This window comes from Netta rufina (genome assembly GCF_964035555.1).
Source record: "Netta rufina genome assembly, chromosome: 3".
In the NCBI taxonomy this organism is placed as follows: domain Eukaryota; kingdom Metazoa; phylum Chordata; class Aves; order Anseriformes; family Anatidae; genus Netta; species Netta rufina.
This window is the reverse complement of record NC_140125.1, coordinates 89,924,854-89,941,780: the sequence shown is the minus strand read 5'-3', so window position 1 is coordinate 89,941,780 and position 16,927 is coordinate 89,924,854. Positions and strand designations below refer to the sequence as shown.

Sequence of the window (16,927 nt, the reverse complement as noted above, 5' to 3'; positions counted from 1 at the left end):
CGACCACCACCATGCCCACGGCTCCCTCAGCCCGGAGGGGCCGCCCGGCTCCCAGCGGTGGTCCCAGCCCACAGCGGGCACCCCGAGGGGCACCGGGAGGCGCGGCCGAGAGGCTCCGTCGGCCCGGTTCCCTGTCACGGGCTCCGCCTCAGCGGCCCCAAATCCCCCCCTTTCCCTCCTCCCGGCGCCAGGCTCGCAGCCGCCGAGCCGTTTCGGCGGCAGCACCCGCCCTCCGCCCCCGGGCACCCTCCGCCCCGCGGCGCCCCCCGCCCCGCACGGCCCCCGCCGGGAGGGCTGGGCTGGGGCTGCGGGCGGCGGCCCCCGAGCTGCCCGGAGCCGCGGAGACAAAAGGGAGGGAGCGAGCAGCAGCAGCAGCAGCAGCAGCACAGGGAGCCGGGCTGGGGGGGATGCGAGCAACCATGAAAGGCTGGGTCTCCGCCTCCTCCTCCGCTGCTGCCAGAGAGCTGCCGGCTGCTGCTGCTGCCGCCGCCGCTGCTGCTGCTCGGAGGACTACACTGTGAAGGGGGCGGAGGAGAGGCTGGCTGGGTTCGCCGGGCGAAGGTAGAAGGTGTACAGGGAGAGGCGAGGAGGAAAATGTCTTCTTCGGTGGGGCCCCGCGGCCCTCGCCCACCCACGGTGCCCCCCCCGATGCAGGAGCTGCCCGACCTGAGCCACCTGACGGAGGAGGAGAGGAACATTATTATGGCCGTGATGGACCGGCAGAAAGAAGAGGAAGAGAAAGAAGAGGCCATGCTCAAGTAAGCAGACGCCAGTCATTCATTCACCCAGCCGCTCATTCATGCAGCCGATCGCCGCCGGGCGGCAGCGGGCGCCGCCACCGCGGGGGCCACCCGGTACCCCGGGGGGGGTTGGCTTCGCCCTGCCCGGGGGGCTGCCCCCCGGGGACCCCTCTCGGCGGAGCCCCGGTGCCGCCCGCCCCATCGGCTCCCCTCGCCCCGCTGTCCTTCCCCCGGCGGGGGCAGCCCGGTGCCGCGGGACGGAGCGGGACCGCGGCCCTCCCCGCCCCCAGGGGGCGGGCGGAAAGCCCGACACGGGGGCGAGGGGCGAGGTGGGATCCCTTTGGGGTCCCCGCAACCCCGCCTCTTCCAGGAGGGGCCGCTGGGTGGGGTTTCCCCGCTTACCGGAGGAGCCGCCGTGCTGCCCCCGCCTGGATCGGCCTCGGATGGCTCCCGAGGCGGGGGGTGAGGCGCCTGCCCCCCCCCATCCCCCCCCGGCCCCAAATGGCCGCCCCGGGTGGCCCCAAATGGCCGCCCCGCCGGGCAGCGCCGCGCCCCGCTCCGCCGCCCTCCCGCTCGCTCGCTGTGGGGGCCGGCGAGGCGTCTGTAATTAGGGGTACGGCCGTAATTAGCCACACGTAACGAGCCGTCGCCCAGGGGCAGGGTGCGTGCTGGCGGGACGGAGGGGAGCTGGGTGTCGGTGGGTGCCATGTTTGGCTTCGGGCGCCCACCGCCCCATCCCTGCCGAGCGAGGCGTGTGGCAGCATCTTGTAGCCTCCTCCATCCATCTACCAAATCCCTCGCTCACAGCGAGGGGAATAAACGGATCGAAGCTGTGGTCTGAGGAGGGGAGAGGCAGGATTCCTCCCCTCCTGACTTCCCCTCGGGCCTGTTGGCTTGGTGAGGGGAACGGGAGGGTGGGTGACTGGAATATGCGCAGAGCTCCTGCGTGACCCAGGCCCTCCCTGCCACGGGAGGTGTAGCCTTACCTCACCGCCCGCTAATTGCATGTACGCCTCTGGAAGGGATGCTCGGAAGGTGTGACATAATCTGGGTGTTTCTTTTGGCAGCATCGGAAATACCCGCTCGAACCGTGTGGGTTCCTGCTCTTCCCCGTGGCTGCCTCGAGCCGATGGAAATGCCAAATCCCCCACAGGCTCCTAACTTGTGCCCCGCACACCGCGCGTGACGAAGCGGGGACAGCGGTTCTTTATGTCGCTGGTGCTGCCCTTTCTCACCAGTGCTGGGCTCTGAATTTTTGCAGACCTAATACAGCAAATCCTGAGGCCCAGCTGCTAGAGTTGCCTCTCCCCTAGGAGAGGGTCTGAAGGCTGGGGTTGTGGTGTTCGGCTCTCAGTCCCAGACCAAGAGCTGCTCCTTACGCCTGGGGTGTGGTTTGTCTTTGAGCTGGGGTGGTAGGAAGGATGTTTTGTGCAGACGCATTGTATCAGTCAATGTGGGGAAACGTGAGTGAAGGATTCCTCTTTAGATTCCATTTATCGGAAGAAAATTAAATAGCCAAGTAGTTCAAAGGCTTTAAGCTACATTTATCCTTCTCCCGTTCCTTGTCCTCCAGCACAGCTACCTCCCTATAAATATTTAGCTTTTATTCTGTGAAGAAGATTGCTGGTCCTGTGATGATGCTGTAGAGCAATACTATAAATCTCACAGTCACTGCAAGAATGAACTTTTGTCGGTAGAGATGGTAATTTCTCAGCCCTATTCTTGTTAACATAAGGTAGAGGATAAATTTTCTTCCTTTTTTTTTCTTTTTCTTTCTTTTTTTTTTTTTTTTTAATTTTCTTTTTAGTTCTGCTTTTCTTTCATATTGGCATTTCTAAATTCTGGGCTGATGCATGATTTTTTGTATGATTATGAGAGTCTTCAGCAGTTTCACTAGATGAATTTGGGATACTTTAAATATAGTTGTTAAAAGAGGTAAAAAATTGCCCTGTGAATTCAGCTTGAAGTTATTTGATAGTATCTTCAAAGGTTTGTGATACTTAAAAGCTTATTTCTTACAACAGTTGCTTTTAATTTGTGACAATAACTGTCTAGGCCTGAGAAACTGTGATTTTAAATACATTTTTTTTTCTTTAAATAAAGAGCCAGAAATTAATTGAAAGCACATTGGGAAACTTACAAACCTATATACTTACTTTAGTGATATAGTTGGCTTACAAAAATTAGGTCACAGCACATAGTTGTCATATGGATTGTGACTTGAACTTTACAGAGAACCACTACATTTTGAGATCATTTACCTTTTCTATATGCTGAGCACTTTATTTTGTTCTGGGACAAGAGTTGGACAAGTCTTCCAGAGAGTAACCCCTGTAGACTGGGTTTCGAGACACGAATTTACTCCCACAATTTCGTAGAGGCTTGTTACAGATATACAGTGATGCTATACAGATGACACAGCTATATTATACAAGTCATACATCATCACTATCCTGTCCTATTATCTTCAGTAAAAGTTGTTCTGATTTCCTGAATGTCTCAGGAAAGCAGCCACCAGCTTTCATGTAAAGCCACCTGGCAGAGAAATGTTTCCTTCTGTAACACCCACATACAGATCTGTAACATTCCCTGGAAGTGAAACTGATCGGCGTTGCAAACTAGGCTGCACACAGTCCTGGGCTGAGCAGAGGTCTGGTTCACGCTGTCTTGTGAATCATGAGGGCTAAAAAGGGTGCAGCATTTCTTGCCTGTTCTGGATGTCCTGATATATCCAGAACAATACAAGTTTCTAAAACACGGTTTGTAATTCCTTTCCAGCATTCCTCATAGCAGAAAACTGTAAGGAAGAATTACTGGTCAGACTGCTGTATTCCTCAGATGATGGTCATCACGCTGTGGGTCCAAGGGAAATTGAGGTGTTTCTTTGAGTAGATGCTATGGATTTCAGAAGTGAAAGAGATTAGGGTTGTCAGCAAAGAGGTCGTGTCCCTCTCCTCCTCCAGGTCTTTCCCTCTCTCTTCCTGAGCTCTGTTTCTGACTGAGATAAAATCCTTCTTGTAAAACCTCTCTGCCAGTTCCTGCTGACATCAGCACGTACTGCAGCGTGCCAGCCTGGCAGCAGGGCGATGGGCAATGCCATGATTTCTCTGCTTGCTCTGGAGTGTGGTAACATTCTTCAGTCCTGTGATCTGCAAATACCATGGAGCAACATGTTTGAGGAGTAAGGGCTTTTGTGAAAGTTCCCCCTTTTGCTTTCTTATGAACAGCTGCACCTTGGCATGAAGAACACTTTATTGATAATAAACAATTGGCTTTGAAATTTTTAATTTCAATTTCTTTTCAATTTCTTTACATGTGAAGGCAAGTTCTGCATTTTTGTACCATGTCACTAGGTGCTCCTGAGAGCATATTCGTGTTGTTGCGCGATGGAGTGCAGTCCCAGCCTGGTGTACAGCACTGGAAACTCAAATCCACGTAGACACTTTGCTGGTTACCTGGCACTGAAAAGAAATCGAGGCATCTTGGGTGCAGTCCATGAATTTTTCTGTAATGCTGTGCCTGAGAAGCTGGGTGTCCTGTTTGTCCAGGGCACTTGCACGCACAGGGGGGTGCCTTAGCTTCTGTTGTTTGCTGTCTGTCTTATCCCTAAACCTGTTTGACAGTCACAAACTATGTTGTCATGTGCTTAAGTCCTGTGAAAGAGCTGAACATGAACTCAACTCAAAAATAATGTCACAGCAGTGGCCACTCTCTTAACATGTAGGTGGCAAGCAGTGCTACTGCTTCTTGCTGCTTCAGGTGAAATAGCCTCGTGGTTAGGAGGTGGTTGCCTAAGCCCAGTGCACTTCTCAATCTGAAGAAATAGAGTCCTAGAGAACTGCTGTTTTGTTATAATGTAGTATTTTGGCTTGCTGTACAGAGAAGAGTGAAAAGTTTATGGGCCCAGGAGCCTGACTTGATAATGAGCTCAACAGAAAGCACTTTCTTTGCGGAGAAACTTCGTTGCTCTCATGTTACATGCATCTGGGTACCCAGGGCTGTTAATGTAGCCTTTTTTAGGAGAGTGAGAAAAGTTGGAAGTACTGAATGCCAGAGGACAAGGAGGGAAGTCCTCCTTCCTCCAGCTTCATAATGGTTTTGCCAGATTGTGCGTGTGTTTCTGATGATTCTAGCAACTCTCAATTGGAGCTTCACCTTCCAGACCCAGGCATCCACTGCTACTGTATATATAACAGTTTGTGGAGGACAGTGGTAGGATGTACTATGGCCACCTCTGCAGACTAATTCACATTGGAGGCATGTTTTATGTGGTAGGTAGCACTGTGGCTGAAAGAGAAGAGGTTTGTGTTGAGTGGCTGCTTTGTCTAGCCTGAGGTGTAGATGTTGAGCAAGACTCTGATAAGACTGACTAATTGTGGAGATGAATGAGAAGGAAAGTTTTCAGTTAGGTGGGAAACAGTTATTTGCAAAAATTAAAACAAACAAACAAAAAATAAAACACAATTTTTTGAGGAAAAAATGCTTTAAAAGTTTCAAATTTACATTCAAATGCTAGACACCCTGAGACAACCGTGTTGTTTGTGGGTATGAGGTACCTCGAAGTGAAACAACCCCAACTAATACTCAGCAAATGTCAATCACAGAACTGTGTATACTCTTGTGGATGTTCTTAAGCTGAAGTTTGCCTATGTGCGATTGCAGTGAGTGACTGTAAAAGAGCGGCATCAGGGACAGACCGCAGCCCCCATTCCCTGTTCCCCTGCACTGCTGAGGGGGAGGAGGTGGAAGAGGGTGGTTGGGGGGAAGGTGGTTTTGGCTTGCTTTTAATTTCTCACTTTTCCAGTTTGCTAGTGATAGGCAATAAATTATATAAATCTCCCTATGCTGAGTCTGTTTTGCCTGTGATTATAATTGTTGAGTGATCTCCCTGTCCTTATCTCAACCCTTGAGCCCTTTCCACTGTATTTTCTTCCCTGTTCCTCTGAGGAGGGGGGCATGGGAAAGGGGTTGTGGTGGTGTTCAGCTGCCCAGCAGGGTAAAACCACCACACTGCATAACTGAAGCTTAACAGATTGGCTGGGAGGCTGGTGCTCTTAACCAGTTTCCTGGAGACAGTTTGTTTCCATCTCCATTTCTCACACTTGGACCACACCTAACATTGGCAGAAAATATTCAATACTGCTTGGAGCACAGTGGCAGATGCTGCCATCCTTATTTTATGTTACACTTACAGGCCAAATAAGAAACTAGGGTTCCAAGACCTTCTTAGCCTGGATGGTGTAAACTTGATGGTGCTGATTCCTCTTCCATAAACACTGGGGAAAGGAGAAGTGGGATCATTCCTCGTCCCTTCTGTTGAAACCGGGCCACTTTGCACAAATAAAAGCAAGAGTCATAGGGCCATCAGGAGGAAGGCTGTCTTTATACTATCTTTAGGATAAAGATTTTAAAGTCTATCTTTAATCCCACTGGGAAGACAAAAGAAGAATCAAGAGTTCTGGGAACTGCTTGTGCATTTGGCAGCAAGAAATTGAAGGAAAAAATAGATAAACAATTCCAAAACTGCCTCCTCTGTTCGTACTCTTTGCATGGTCCCATGAATCTTGCTTGTTTCTTATCATCAAAGGAGACAGAACTGCAGTGAGCTCAGGACTGCAGGGAGGGCATTTGTGGCTTCCAGGGAATTATATAGGACTGATAACATTTTTTTAAAGCAGGAGGATGGCCTGGGTAGTCCGAGGAGGCTACTACATGCAGTGAAAATGTACATACAACATGTTTATGTGGTAAGGTACTTAGGAGGCAATTGTTGACTGTTCTCTTGGGGGAGCATCTCACCACCAAGGGAAGAGGAGAAGACTGTCAGCAGACAAGAACAGAGTTGTAGGACCTTCCTTAAAGGAAGAATGGGAGGTGATAGGAGATGACTGCCAGCGATAAACATCTCTGCCATGGTCTAGGAATGGGCTTCAGATCTCTACATGTTGAAATTTGGGAATGCCTGGTGGTAAACTTTTATTCAGAGCACTTTTATATACCCCAGTTTTAGTGGGTTTATTGAAATTCATGGGACTTTATTTCTTTGCATATGTGTTTCCACATGATTTTCCTTGAGAAGCATCCTGAGCTTCATGCCTGGCTTTGCCATGTAGCAAGTAATGTAAGTACAGTAACTAGTACTTTCTGACTTAGAAGTCTGTGAATCTATGAATTCATGGGCACCATCTCTGCCCTGCAGAAGGTTGAAGACAAAGACTGGATGAAATTACACGACTGCTGGGCAGGAACTTCTCCAAGTACAGGGTTGTTCTAAATCCAGATCTGAGAAGTAATTATATAGAAGATACCTCTTACCCAGGAGGGAAGGGAACCCTTCTGCTGGCTGTTTCCCTGTACAGCAGCAATGTTCTGAGGGGGAGAACAACCTCAAGGCACATTTGAAGTTCTTGGTCTTGTCAATGTCCTTTTACTTCTGTAGACTTATGTGAAGGATTTTTGGGTACAGGAAAATAGCTAACAAAGATGTAGCATGCTGCCTTCATCAGGAGGTTACCAAGCATTTTAAGACTTGAAGTTAATGCCTAAAGAAAAGGCTATTTAAAAAATACTGGCTTAACATTTGCTGCTCTTGTATTCAGGCTTCAGCTCAACTTCAACTCTGCTTGAAGTTGAAACTGACAAATAAAATTAAAATTTTATTTTTGGTTGCCAACAGGTAGAGCCAGTTAAAGTTTCTACTCTGTTCCCTGCTCCCTCACTCTGCCCGCTGGTGCTTGCTGCATTGGTTGTCTCCCCCTGTGTCTGCCAGTTTTAATTTCCAGTCAGATTTGGCCTCTTCATCATCCAGAGAACTACAGTGCTGTCATGCGGTTAGGTTTTGGGGAAAAAAACTTGAGAACCTACAACTTGATTCTAATTTCCAGTGGTGATAAAACCTGCATGGGAATCTTAAGTAATCAATTACAAACTCAGGGTGGTTTAGATATATTTCTTTTAATACTTGCATACAATTTACAATTTCTGTCATGATTTATCACCTAACCAAGACTGCGTGATTTATCCTGGTCATATCCATGTATTGGATCTGTAAGAATGTAGATAGCTTATCAGATCTCTATTTGGTAAGAGTTACAATTGTTTATCCCCTTTTACAAACTTTACAGATATGGTAAAATATTATGCAATGTTTGTGGTGCCTAGTCTTGGAATCTAGACAGTAAACGTTATTCAGAGTTATTTCTAGTTTTCATAACAAACAATAGAAAAGAATACTGCTATCAGTGTGCTTTCGTAATTATTTAGGTAAGACAATTTGCACAAGGCAGTGGGATAGCATTATAATTCTTTGTACTTACAACTGAAGTAATCATCCTCAACATTTGATTGCATATTAGATACTTATGTCCAGAGAGAGTTTTAAACAAGAAAGCCATGTTCCAAATATACTTTCTGGCACTATTATAGAGGCAAGAAAAGCTATTTGCAATTTTCAGAATAGTGACACACAAAAAACCATTCATACACTCGCCACTTCAGAGACGTGAAGAGACATGGCACAATAAATAGCTGCATCCAGTCAGTTCTAGATTGAATTAGAACATCTGTTCTGGCACTCGTTTCTGAGTTTATTCACATAAGGTGTCTTATTTTCAGCGTCAGGACTTTGTGCACTGTGCTTATGGTAAGACAGTAAGCACTGTTAGTCATGCTGAAAACTGGAATTTGTGTGACTTTTTTTCAGACATGTAATAAAAATGGATAGTGTTTGAAATCTCTCTCTTTTCTTTTTTTTTTTTTTTTTTTTTTTGGTAAGTCTTTCCCATATTAAACCCTTTTGGTATAACTGAATGAATGAACCTAGCAAACTGACTGGTTTGAATCTTGAGGATCTGTGGTGTAAGCAAAGAATAGTTTCTTCTGTATTTTGGTCTTTATCTGAAGACCAGTTTGTAGTTACAATAGTGGTTTAAATGCCTTGTATCAAAATACAGATACCTACTTTAAGCTCCTTAACTGAGAGCTATTTTTTAAATCTTCATTAGGTGAAGTTCATTCGGACATTCCTTATGAATGCAACACAGCCCAAGCACACTATTTTAGTGATAGTACTATTATATTGCAGAGAAAGTCTCCCATTATACCAAGAAATAGAGTTCTCTCTTTGTTCTGAGAATTTCTGATGGAAGTCTTCACATACTTGGATGATCTAAGCATGAAGTGTCCTCTAAAGTGTTTCTCTTGGTTACCAATACTGCATACTCTGAGCTGATGAAACAAAGAAATTCTGTACCTACGAGTCTGTCTACTTCTTACTCTAGCAGGTCTAATAAAAGATACATCTTCTTACAAACCTAGTTTGGTCTACCAGGATAGCAAGCATGACGAATTTCATGGCTAGTGCATTTTATGTATATTCTTGTAAAATACATATTCATTCTCAGGTCTTTGAATATACTATGAAGGCTTCAAAATAGCGATTTTGAGTTAGGGTTTTGCAATATTTATTTTGGTACATAGTTCTTGTTCCAGATATTTAGCAAACCTGCAGTCCTACACAATACAAGAAACCTGAAAATATAACTATGGGCTATGTTCTGCAGATCAAATGATTAGTAATAGGACTTTTGAGAGAAATGACAATGAAGAAGTTGATGTAACAAAAGGGCATTTTTGAGCTGGATGATTGGATAAGTTAGTATAACTTTTTTTCAGATTCCATTGGTCTTGGAAAAGGCATCAAGACCTAAGGAAAGCCAGACAGAATAGCTGGCTTAGCTTTCTAATCTGTTTTCTTCATACAATTTCTTTAGCACTTGCATGTACTAGGAAAGCAGTCAGAGTAATTTTTCATTTATATTCATTTTAATTAGCTTTTCATATGAAGTTATTTTCAAAATAAAGCCATTGCACTTTTGCATATCTGCTGCATTAACTTTAGAGTCATTTTGACATTTGACATCAGGAAGCTAAATTTTATACCGATTAAATGAAATCACAGATATAGATGAAAACAATGCAGAAGCTTGAGCTGTGACAGGATGTGAACAATCTACAATTATTTTAGCTAATGTAGGTGGTAAGTCTGTTTGGTACTGTTGTTTATTGCAAAAATGCTGACTTTGCATGAAAACCTTAAGCTGTATTGTTAAACCTTCTGCCACGCAGCGATGTGTTTTTAGCCGTAGATGCCAAGCAGCCAGGCAGGTGGTTGATGGAGTGCCAAGTGCAGGAGGCTAGGCAGTTGGAAGAAAGGACAGGATTTATGAGAACTCTAGATCATCCTAGTTTAGCTCTATTGATTTTGGCCCTAGATGCCACCTGCAAAGTATCAGGGTAATGGGTTTGCGTTTTATGGATGAGAATTACAAGAGACTTTATATGTGGATGTGCGCTTGTGCCTAAGAATATGGAACCAGGCTGTACGGAAATATGTACAAGCTGTTTTATAGGCTTTAATTGCAACATTATGTTGCTTAGTGTTGCTTGATATATGCAGAGTGCATTGGTGAAATTTGATCGGGAGCTGAAAATGGGGAGCAATTCTGCCTGCAGTCCTGTTATGGTGACAGGTGACGCAGTTAAACAAGTTGCTGCCATGGGCCAGCAAACAATCGTATTGCTGGGGTCCTGTGCCTGGGCTGAGCTTGATTAACTTCCACGAGTCTCTGCCTTGGAACAAGTGTCACCGAAAGCACATCTGTTAGCTGGAGTAAGACTTCAGAGTTGTTGAGTCTTTTAGATGGGATGCTGCCCTGCAAGTCTTTTGTTTTGTAGAAGGAAGCACATTTTTCTTGAATGCATTCAGTAACTCTTTAATGATTCCCCAAACTTTACATAAAAAGTAAAAATCAGAAAAGTGAAACTTAGGCATGGTTACCTACATCTCTGGGAAAAAAAAAAACTATCACGGTACCAAAGTGTATCTCTATTTCTTTAAATTACTTTTTGTTTTGTATACCTTTAATTTCCTGCAGTCTTAATTGTATATTTTTTCTTTGTTTTCTCTAAAAAGTTGTTTTTCAATGTACTCATAGAAAGGAAATGCGTTCCCTTAGAGGTGGGGATTATGGAGTTATATGAATTGATTCTGATGGTGTATATGTAAGAAGTGTGTAAATTCCTTTGAGATTAAACACAGAGTGCATTTTTCTTATATTTTAGAGCAAAATTAGATATTGATTTTTTTAATGTGAAATCTATTCTAAGAACATAAAGCCTCACTAACATATTATGATTCTTCTATTTTGTGTTCTTAGATAATTTGATATTGATTGTAGTTTTAAATTTAAAAGCTCTCACATTTATAAGGAAAATCTTCGTGTAATTTAATTTGCAAATTTTTGGTAAAACTCCATTATCTTCAAGTGAAATATCCTCCCTTTAAAAAGTCTCTCTTGACCAATCTTACTCACTGTAAGATAAGTTTCACTGAACTTTTTGGACTGGAGTGACCAGTTCAGGGAATCAGCAGTGAATTCACAGGTCTGGTCACCTCTGACATCCCTCTTCTGGTGGTGGTGTTTCAAGTTCTAATCTTGTCAAGTTCTAATCCTGTCTGAGCAGATTTCAGTGGTCCATGTGGAAAAGGAGCCGGGAAGTTCTAGTTATGTGCCAGGTGACACAGTGCTTCTTTCATCAGGCCACAGTGATGTGAGTCTTCCTTTTCTGGTATTTATCCAATATGGGATTGAAGATAAATAAGCTGAGGTTTCCTTGAGGTAAAGTAAAATTAGTGAAAATGAGGGAAGACTTGAGGAGAACAGCAACAATTATAGTGCTTACTATCATTGAGGAGCTTTGTCCTCCTATTTTTCAAAGGGTTTGCAATTTGGCAATAGGTTCAGCTCTCTCCTTCTGGAACTGATGGTCAGATATATTTTTGTCTACATTTAAATGTTTGCCTTATTTCTCTCAAATCAAGACCCTGTCAGCGTAATACATAGCTTCTGTCACCTTCAGGTGGATTACTGCAATATGTTGTACGTGGGATTACCCTTGAAGACAACCCTGTTAATCTCATATTGTGCTTTTTTATTTTTCCCTCTGCTTGCTATTGCACGTATTTCAGGTTAAAGCAGAGCTTACCTTCCAGCCTGCTGGTAGAAGAGTGGAGGTCAACCGAGACCACGCAAGTAGAGAAGACAGGGAACTTCCACGTACAGGTTTTGTGGAGGGCCTCTAAATTTGAGAACTTCTTAAGGTAGTCAAAAAGGTGATGAACCTCAGCTGAGGGCAACTCTCTTGTTATGTGAAAGTTGCAGAGGTGGATAGGATCTAATCTTCCTGGCAATTTACTTAACGGTGTTAAATGCCAGGTGTTAAATTTGAAGACAGGCCCTTGCATGTCTGGCATTCATAAATAAACCAAGGAAATCAATAAGGAACTTCTGCAACTGCCACCCTTTTGACTTACTTGTCAGAGGCCAAAAACTGAATGAAGAAGAAAACTGAAAGGGTTTTCCCTGAAAGAAAAGGGAAAGTAGTATTTCTTCCAGGTTAAAACTGAGGCCACGGAGAGGATGGGAGTATGGAAAAGCTGCTTTTTTCCCCCTATATTACTGTGGTTGGTCTAAATCTAGCAGTCGGAAGGTTTGTATTTTTTAATACTGTGGGACTGAGAGTATGTCTACAATGACTGTGGTGGACTGGTGGCAGCAAGGAAGCTGTGCTTGTGCTCTCTTTGACCTGCAGAGCACAGGTCGTGGTGGAGTGAGGGGTGAGAAGAGGGAGCTGGATCGGACCAACGTGCAGCGGTGCCTGGTTTCCCTGCCTTGTGGCAACTGCAGACAGCATTGCCTCTGCTTGTGGAGGAATAGGAGGAGCCAGATGTGTAGAGGGAGCCTTCCTGTGGTGGTTTCTCCCCCAGGATGGGGTGTAAGTGTCTGAACACAGGTGTCTGCTACCCATGAACTCCAGTGGTACCCTTCCTATTTTGAGCTGGGCCTCTCTTCTGCAGGAGAGGAGTCACCTGTTAGTCCTGTGTTGTATCTGCACAGGCCCATGGGGAAACCTGGGGTACCACACAGTTTTTCAGAAGGTTTTTGCTTAGGCCTTTGCATCCCATCTTTGGTTCCTGGCTCTACTGAGGGCAAGGAGAAGGCTGGGAAGCTGGTTGCTGCTTTAAACAAGGAGAGGTCAGGAGCAGGCCCTGATCTGGGGAGCTGACTGGTGCTAACCTCCCTCAGGCACATCATGGGTAGGTGCTTCCTCATCTGGAAGCTGCCCCGGGATCATCCTGGTTTCATTGCTGGACACAGCAACTATGAAAGCTTCAGCTCATTTGACCAACCCATATGATAGCTTGCCATTTTCTCCACATCCCTTCTGTGGGATTTTTGGAGTCGCTGTCTTTTCTTTGGGGATCTATCATTTCTCATACAATGTATTATGGCTATTTGAGATAAGAGCATGTTTCCCTCTGCCTGAGAAGCAGTATCTTGTCAATGGGAATGATCACTGAACTGGCCTTGGTGAAACTGAGATACTTTGATAAAATCCTTATTTTATTTTTAGTTCTGAGTCTCATGATAGCTAAGGTGTTCCAAGTGTGCTCATGAGGCAACCACCAGATTAATGAATGAGAAGAGACTGCAGAATGGTTGGCGTTTTGCGTTGGGCTGGCAGGGCTGCTCGCTGGAAGAACTGTGGTTGCTTAGCTGCCACGGGAGAGGAAAAATGAAGAGAGGAGAACATGGGAGCGCAGACTGCGGCCTTGTGAGGGACAGCAGGAACGGGGAAACTGCAAGCGAGTGGGAAACCAGAAGTGGGAAACACACGTCACTTAAGACACGGAAGATTGAACTCGGAGGATGTGTAGGCAGGTCTGCAGGGATCAAACAGAGGAAGAACGTATGACGTGAGAGAGATGGGAGGGGAAGGCTGGAATTAGCTGGGATGGGAGCCTGGAAGTGGGCTGTGAGTGATGCAGCTGCCTATTTGTCTAGCACAGAATGAGCGTAAAATAGCACTTCTGCACCCTGGTAATGAAAAGTGATGGATCCTCTGGTAACAGGCCTGGGACTTGCGTATTTATGTGTCCCTTTCACTTTGAATTTGAACTTCAGATGGTTAAGCACACAAATCAGGAGGAGGTGAACATTTATTTTCAGTGTGAAAGTAAATGAATTAAAAGGCAAGTAGAAAACAAAAAGGTTGAGAAATGCTGTGTGTGAGCCAGTCTCATGGCTGTGAAAGGAGGGGTCTGAGCCACCTGGCTCCGAAGATCAGGGTCTGGCAGTGCCACTTCCCTGGCTTTCTGCTGGCTTAGGTGGCACAGTGAGGGCATCCCAAAATGCAGGGGTGCCTGACCAGGAAAGGGCTGGACATCTCAGTGCATTGGAATTGAATGTTCCCAGAAACTCAGTATTTTATAGTATTGTTGGGCTATTCTTGGGCTGCCCCGGCTTCTCATAGGAATGCAGGTCCATGTAAGAGATGGGATCTGGTATGACAAGGAGGATGGGTAGGTCTCCTCCTCAAGTTAGTAGCAGAGCCCAGCCACGCTCCCAAACCTGATAGCACAAATCTCAATAGCCACTTTTCAAAATAATTTGCCACGTTAATCCAGCTTCGGAATTTCTGGGCTGTTGTGATTTTGAATTTTTGGAATTTGCTTTAATCTTGTCACTTCTATGAAAACTGCTGCTTCTGATTAGGAAAGGGTCCCTGCTGTCACAGGAGCTGTGTGGCAGAGGGTCGTGGAAAGGCTCCACACCAGGAGTTTAACTTCTTAACAGCGTAAACAGACAAAAGGGAGATGAGGTATAAAAACCACAAGTGGATCTGCTGTAAGGCAGCACTAAATATTATGTTAGTCTCAAGGTTTACAGGCAGGGTGCCATGTCCCCTGTGTCTGTCCAGCCTTGTCATCTCCAGCCTGACATATTGGAGGTTCAGTGCATGTACAGATTAATCTGTGCAGGCTCAGTGCCTGAGGGAATGGTGTGTGTTTGTGTGCTTTTGTTTTTAATTAAAGGTGGCATCTCTGCTTTTTGGGTGGGTGAAGAATTGAGTTAAGAGGGATCAGCTAAATGGAAGGATAAAGGAGCAAAGGATGTTGAAGTTTGAGAAGAGGGTACAAAAGATTGAGGAGAAGATTAAGCAGGTGAGGAAAAAGAACAACAGGGACAAAAAGATCACAGTGCAGCAGAGAGTTTAATGAAAACTGTAGAGAGTGCTCTGAATATCTAAGGGTCCCTGCTTTGCTGAATCAGCAGCTGCATTTGGCCAGATCTCTCTGGTACTATTCTGTAGTTATTTCCCAGTACCACAGTGTGGTGGGCAGGCATAACTATTCAGTCTCCAACCCATGTGTAGAGATCTCCTTGGGATGTGTTGTGAGTATTATATAGTACTATGCACTCCTCTGTGTGTCTGTATGCAGTAGTAATAACAACTAGTAGTAATAACAACTGTCTCATGTTAGTTGTTTTGTAATAGCTCTTGTAAATGCTGTTACACCAGTAATAACTGAAGCACAAAGAAGTAAGGAGAAAAGCACAGACCTCTCTGCAGAGGATCCTGAAGTAGGATTGAAACCTCCTGAATCCTGCTCCAGCTGCTCAGGACACAAAAGTATTCAGGAGGACTTGTCTGAAGCACAGGTGAGACAAGAAGCCACCAGTCTTAGCAGTTATTTAGTAGCGATAGAAGTGGATTTGGGACTTAGAAACGTTACTCATCAACAACAGTTGTTTGCTAATAAAACTGGTGGATTTGTAAGGTCTCATTCTTTCAATGCTGTGGAGTGAGAAAGCAAATTGGACAGCATTAGAAACCTTTGGCTGCTTCAGTATTTTAAGATGAGCCACGTGGGTGCGTTATCTTGTGGATCACGTAGTGTCATTTGGAATGAACATACATGAAGGCAGGTAGCCTCATTTTGCTCCCTGTGCTCTTTTGTACCTGGGGCCTGCTTGGCTGCTTCTAGAACTGATCCTGCCACCCAGAACATCTGGCTGTTCCTCTGCATTTTCCACAATGCCACAGTGGAAATGGAGGGGAGAAAGGAAATGGTATCTAAATCCTATGGAGGTAGCCTATAAGTCTTTGCCTTGATCCTGCACTACCTCATCCTATGTAATCTGAAACAGCTGGGAAGGAGAAGATGACAGGAGCATTTGCAGCTGGATTCTTTATTATCCTTTTTCTCAGCATAGAAGAATCTGTTTGCCTTTAGTACAAACCTTATTTTTACTAAGACCTGTAGACTCAGTAATAGTGGTTAACACAGAACTAAACCTTGACTCTCCTGGGCTGCTCTAGCTGTTTCTTTTCTAGATGGTGTAGAAAGTACAAGTTATCCAAGCCGTGAAGAGAAACAGATAAGCTTCTCTTCCTGTCTTCCTGTATCTTGGCTGCCAAAACATAGATATGGAAGAGGCAAAAATGTTCATTGATGCTAAATTTGTGAGGGGAATCTTGCACTAAACTTATCAAATGTAATTGTTTTGAGAGTGCTGCTGACCTCAAGTGTACACAAAGTGTGATGTTCACTAGACAAAAAAAGGGGAGGGGGAGGAGGGTGGGGAACAAAACAAAACCAATAGTGGGAGAGAATGAGACGCAAATAAGTTGACCTGCTAGGGAAAAAGGTTGAGGGAGCTGGGATATCTTGGGGGTTGTACTAAAGAAGGAGGTTTCCCTGGCAGAGCACTGCAGTTGGTTCTTCTCTTGTCCATCTGATTTCTGGAGAGCTGGTTCAGATGGGTATTTCAGATCTGAGATACGTTGTAGTCCAGGACTGACAGTTCTGTATTTCCTCCCTGACTTACAGAATCAGCACGAGACAATCCAAATTGTGACATCAGCCACTTGGTTTATCAATGACACCTTGCATCTGTGCCAAGGTGCATCTGCTAGCTTTGAAATTTGCAGTTTCAATGAGTCAAGGTGACTGCCTCTCACAGATGCCTATCAGAAGATGCAGTGCTTCTCACTTCAGCCTGAACCAGCCACATTGTGGTCCTCTGAGGTGCCTGTTGTTGATGTGGTGTGACCGATATCACAAGAGATGCTGTGCTGGGTATTACAGTCACAGCTCCTAGGTCCTAGTGGTCATCTTTCACAAGAGCAAGGTGATGAATTCTGATGTTCTTCTGGAAATATTTATTTTCAGTTAATATAAAATACCTGAAAGGTACCAGCCTGTGATACTGAGTTGTCTAATCAGAACCCATGTGCAATACCCAGAGCTTGTGCTGGGGTCAGGCGGTGCTGGAGGCATC

General features: G+C 45.2%; 1 protein-coding gene across 4 annotated transcripts in view; it reads left to right on the top strand.

Moving 5' to 3' along the window:
• Nucleotides 1-594: 594 nt before the first annotated feature.
• Nucleotides 595-16,927, top strand: part of RIMS1 (regulating synaptic membrane exocytosis 1) — a gene marked incomplete at both ends in the record, with an annotated part of 309,016 nt that continues 292,683 nt past the window's right edge. For all 4 annotated transcript variants that reach the window (XM_084285036.1, XM_084285038.1, XM_084285037.1 and 1 more), the window contains one exon: nucleotides 595-758. In XM_084285036.1, coding sequence (XP_084141162.1) covers nucleotides 595-758 — 164 coding nt within the window. The remainder of the gene's footprint in view (nucleotides 759-16,927) is intronic.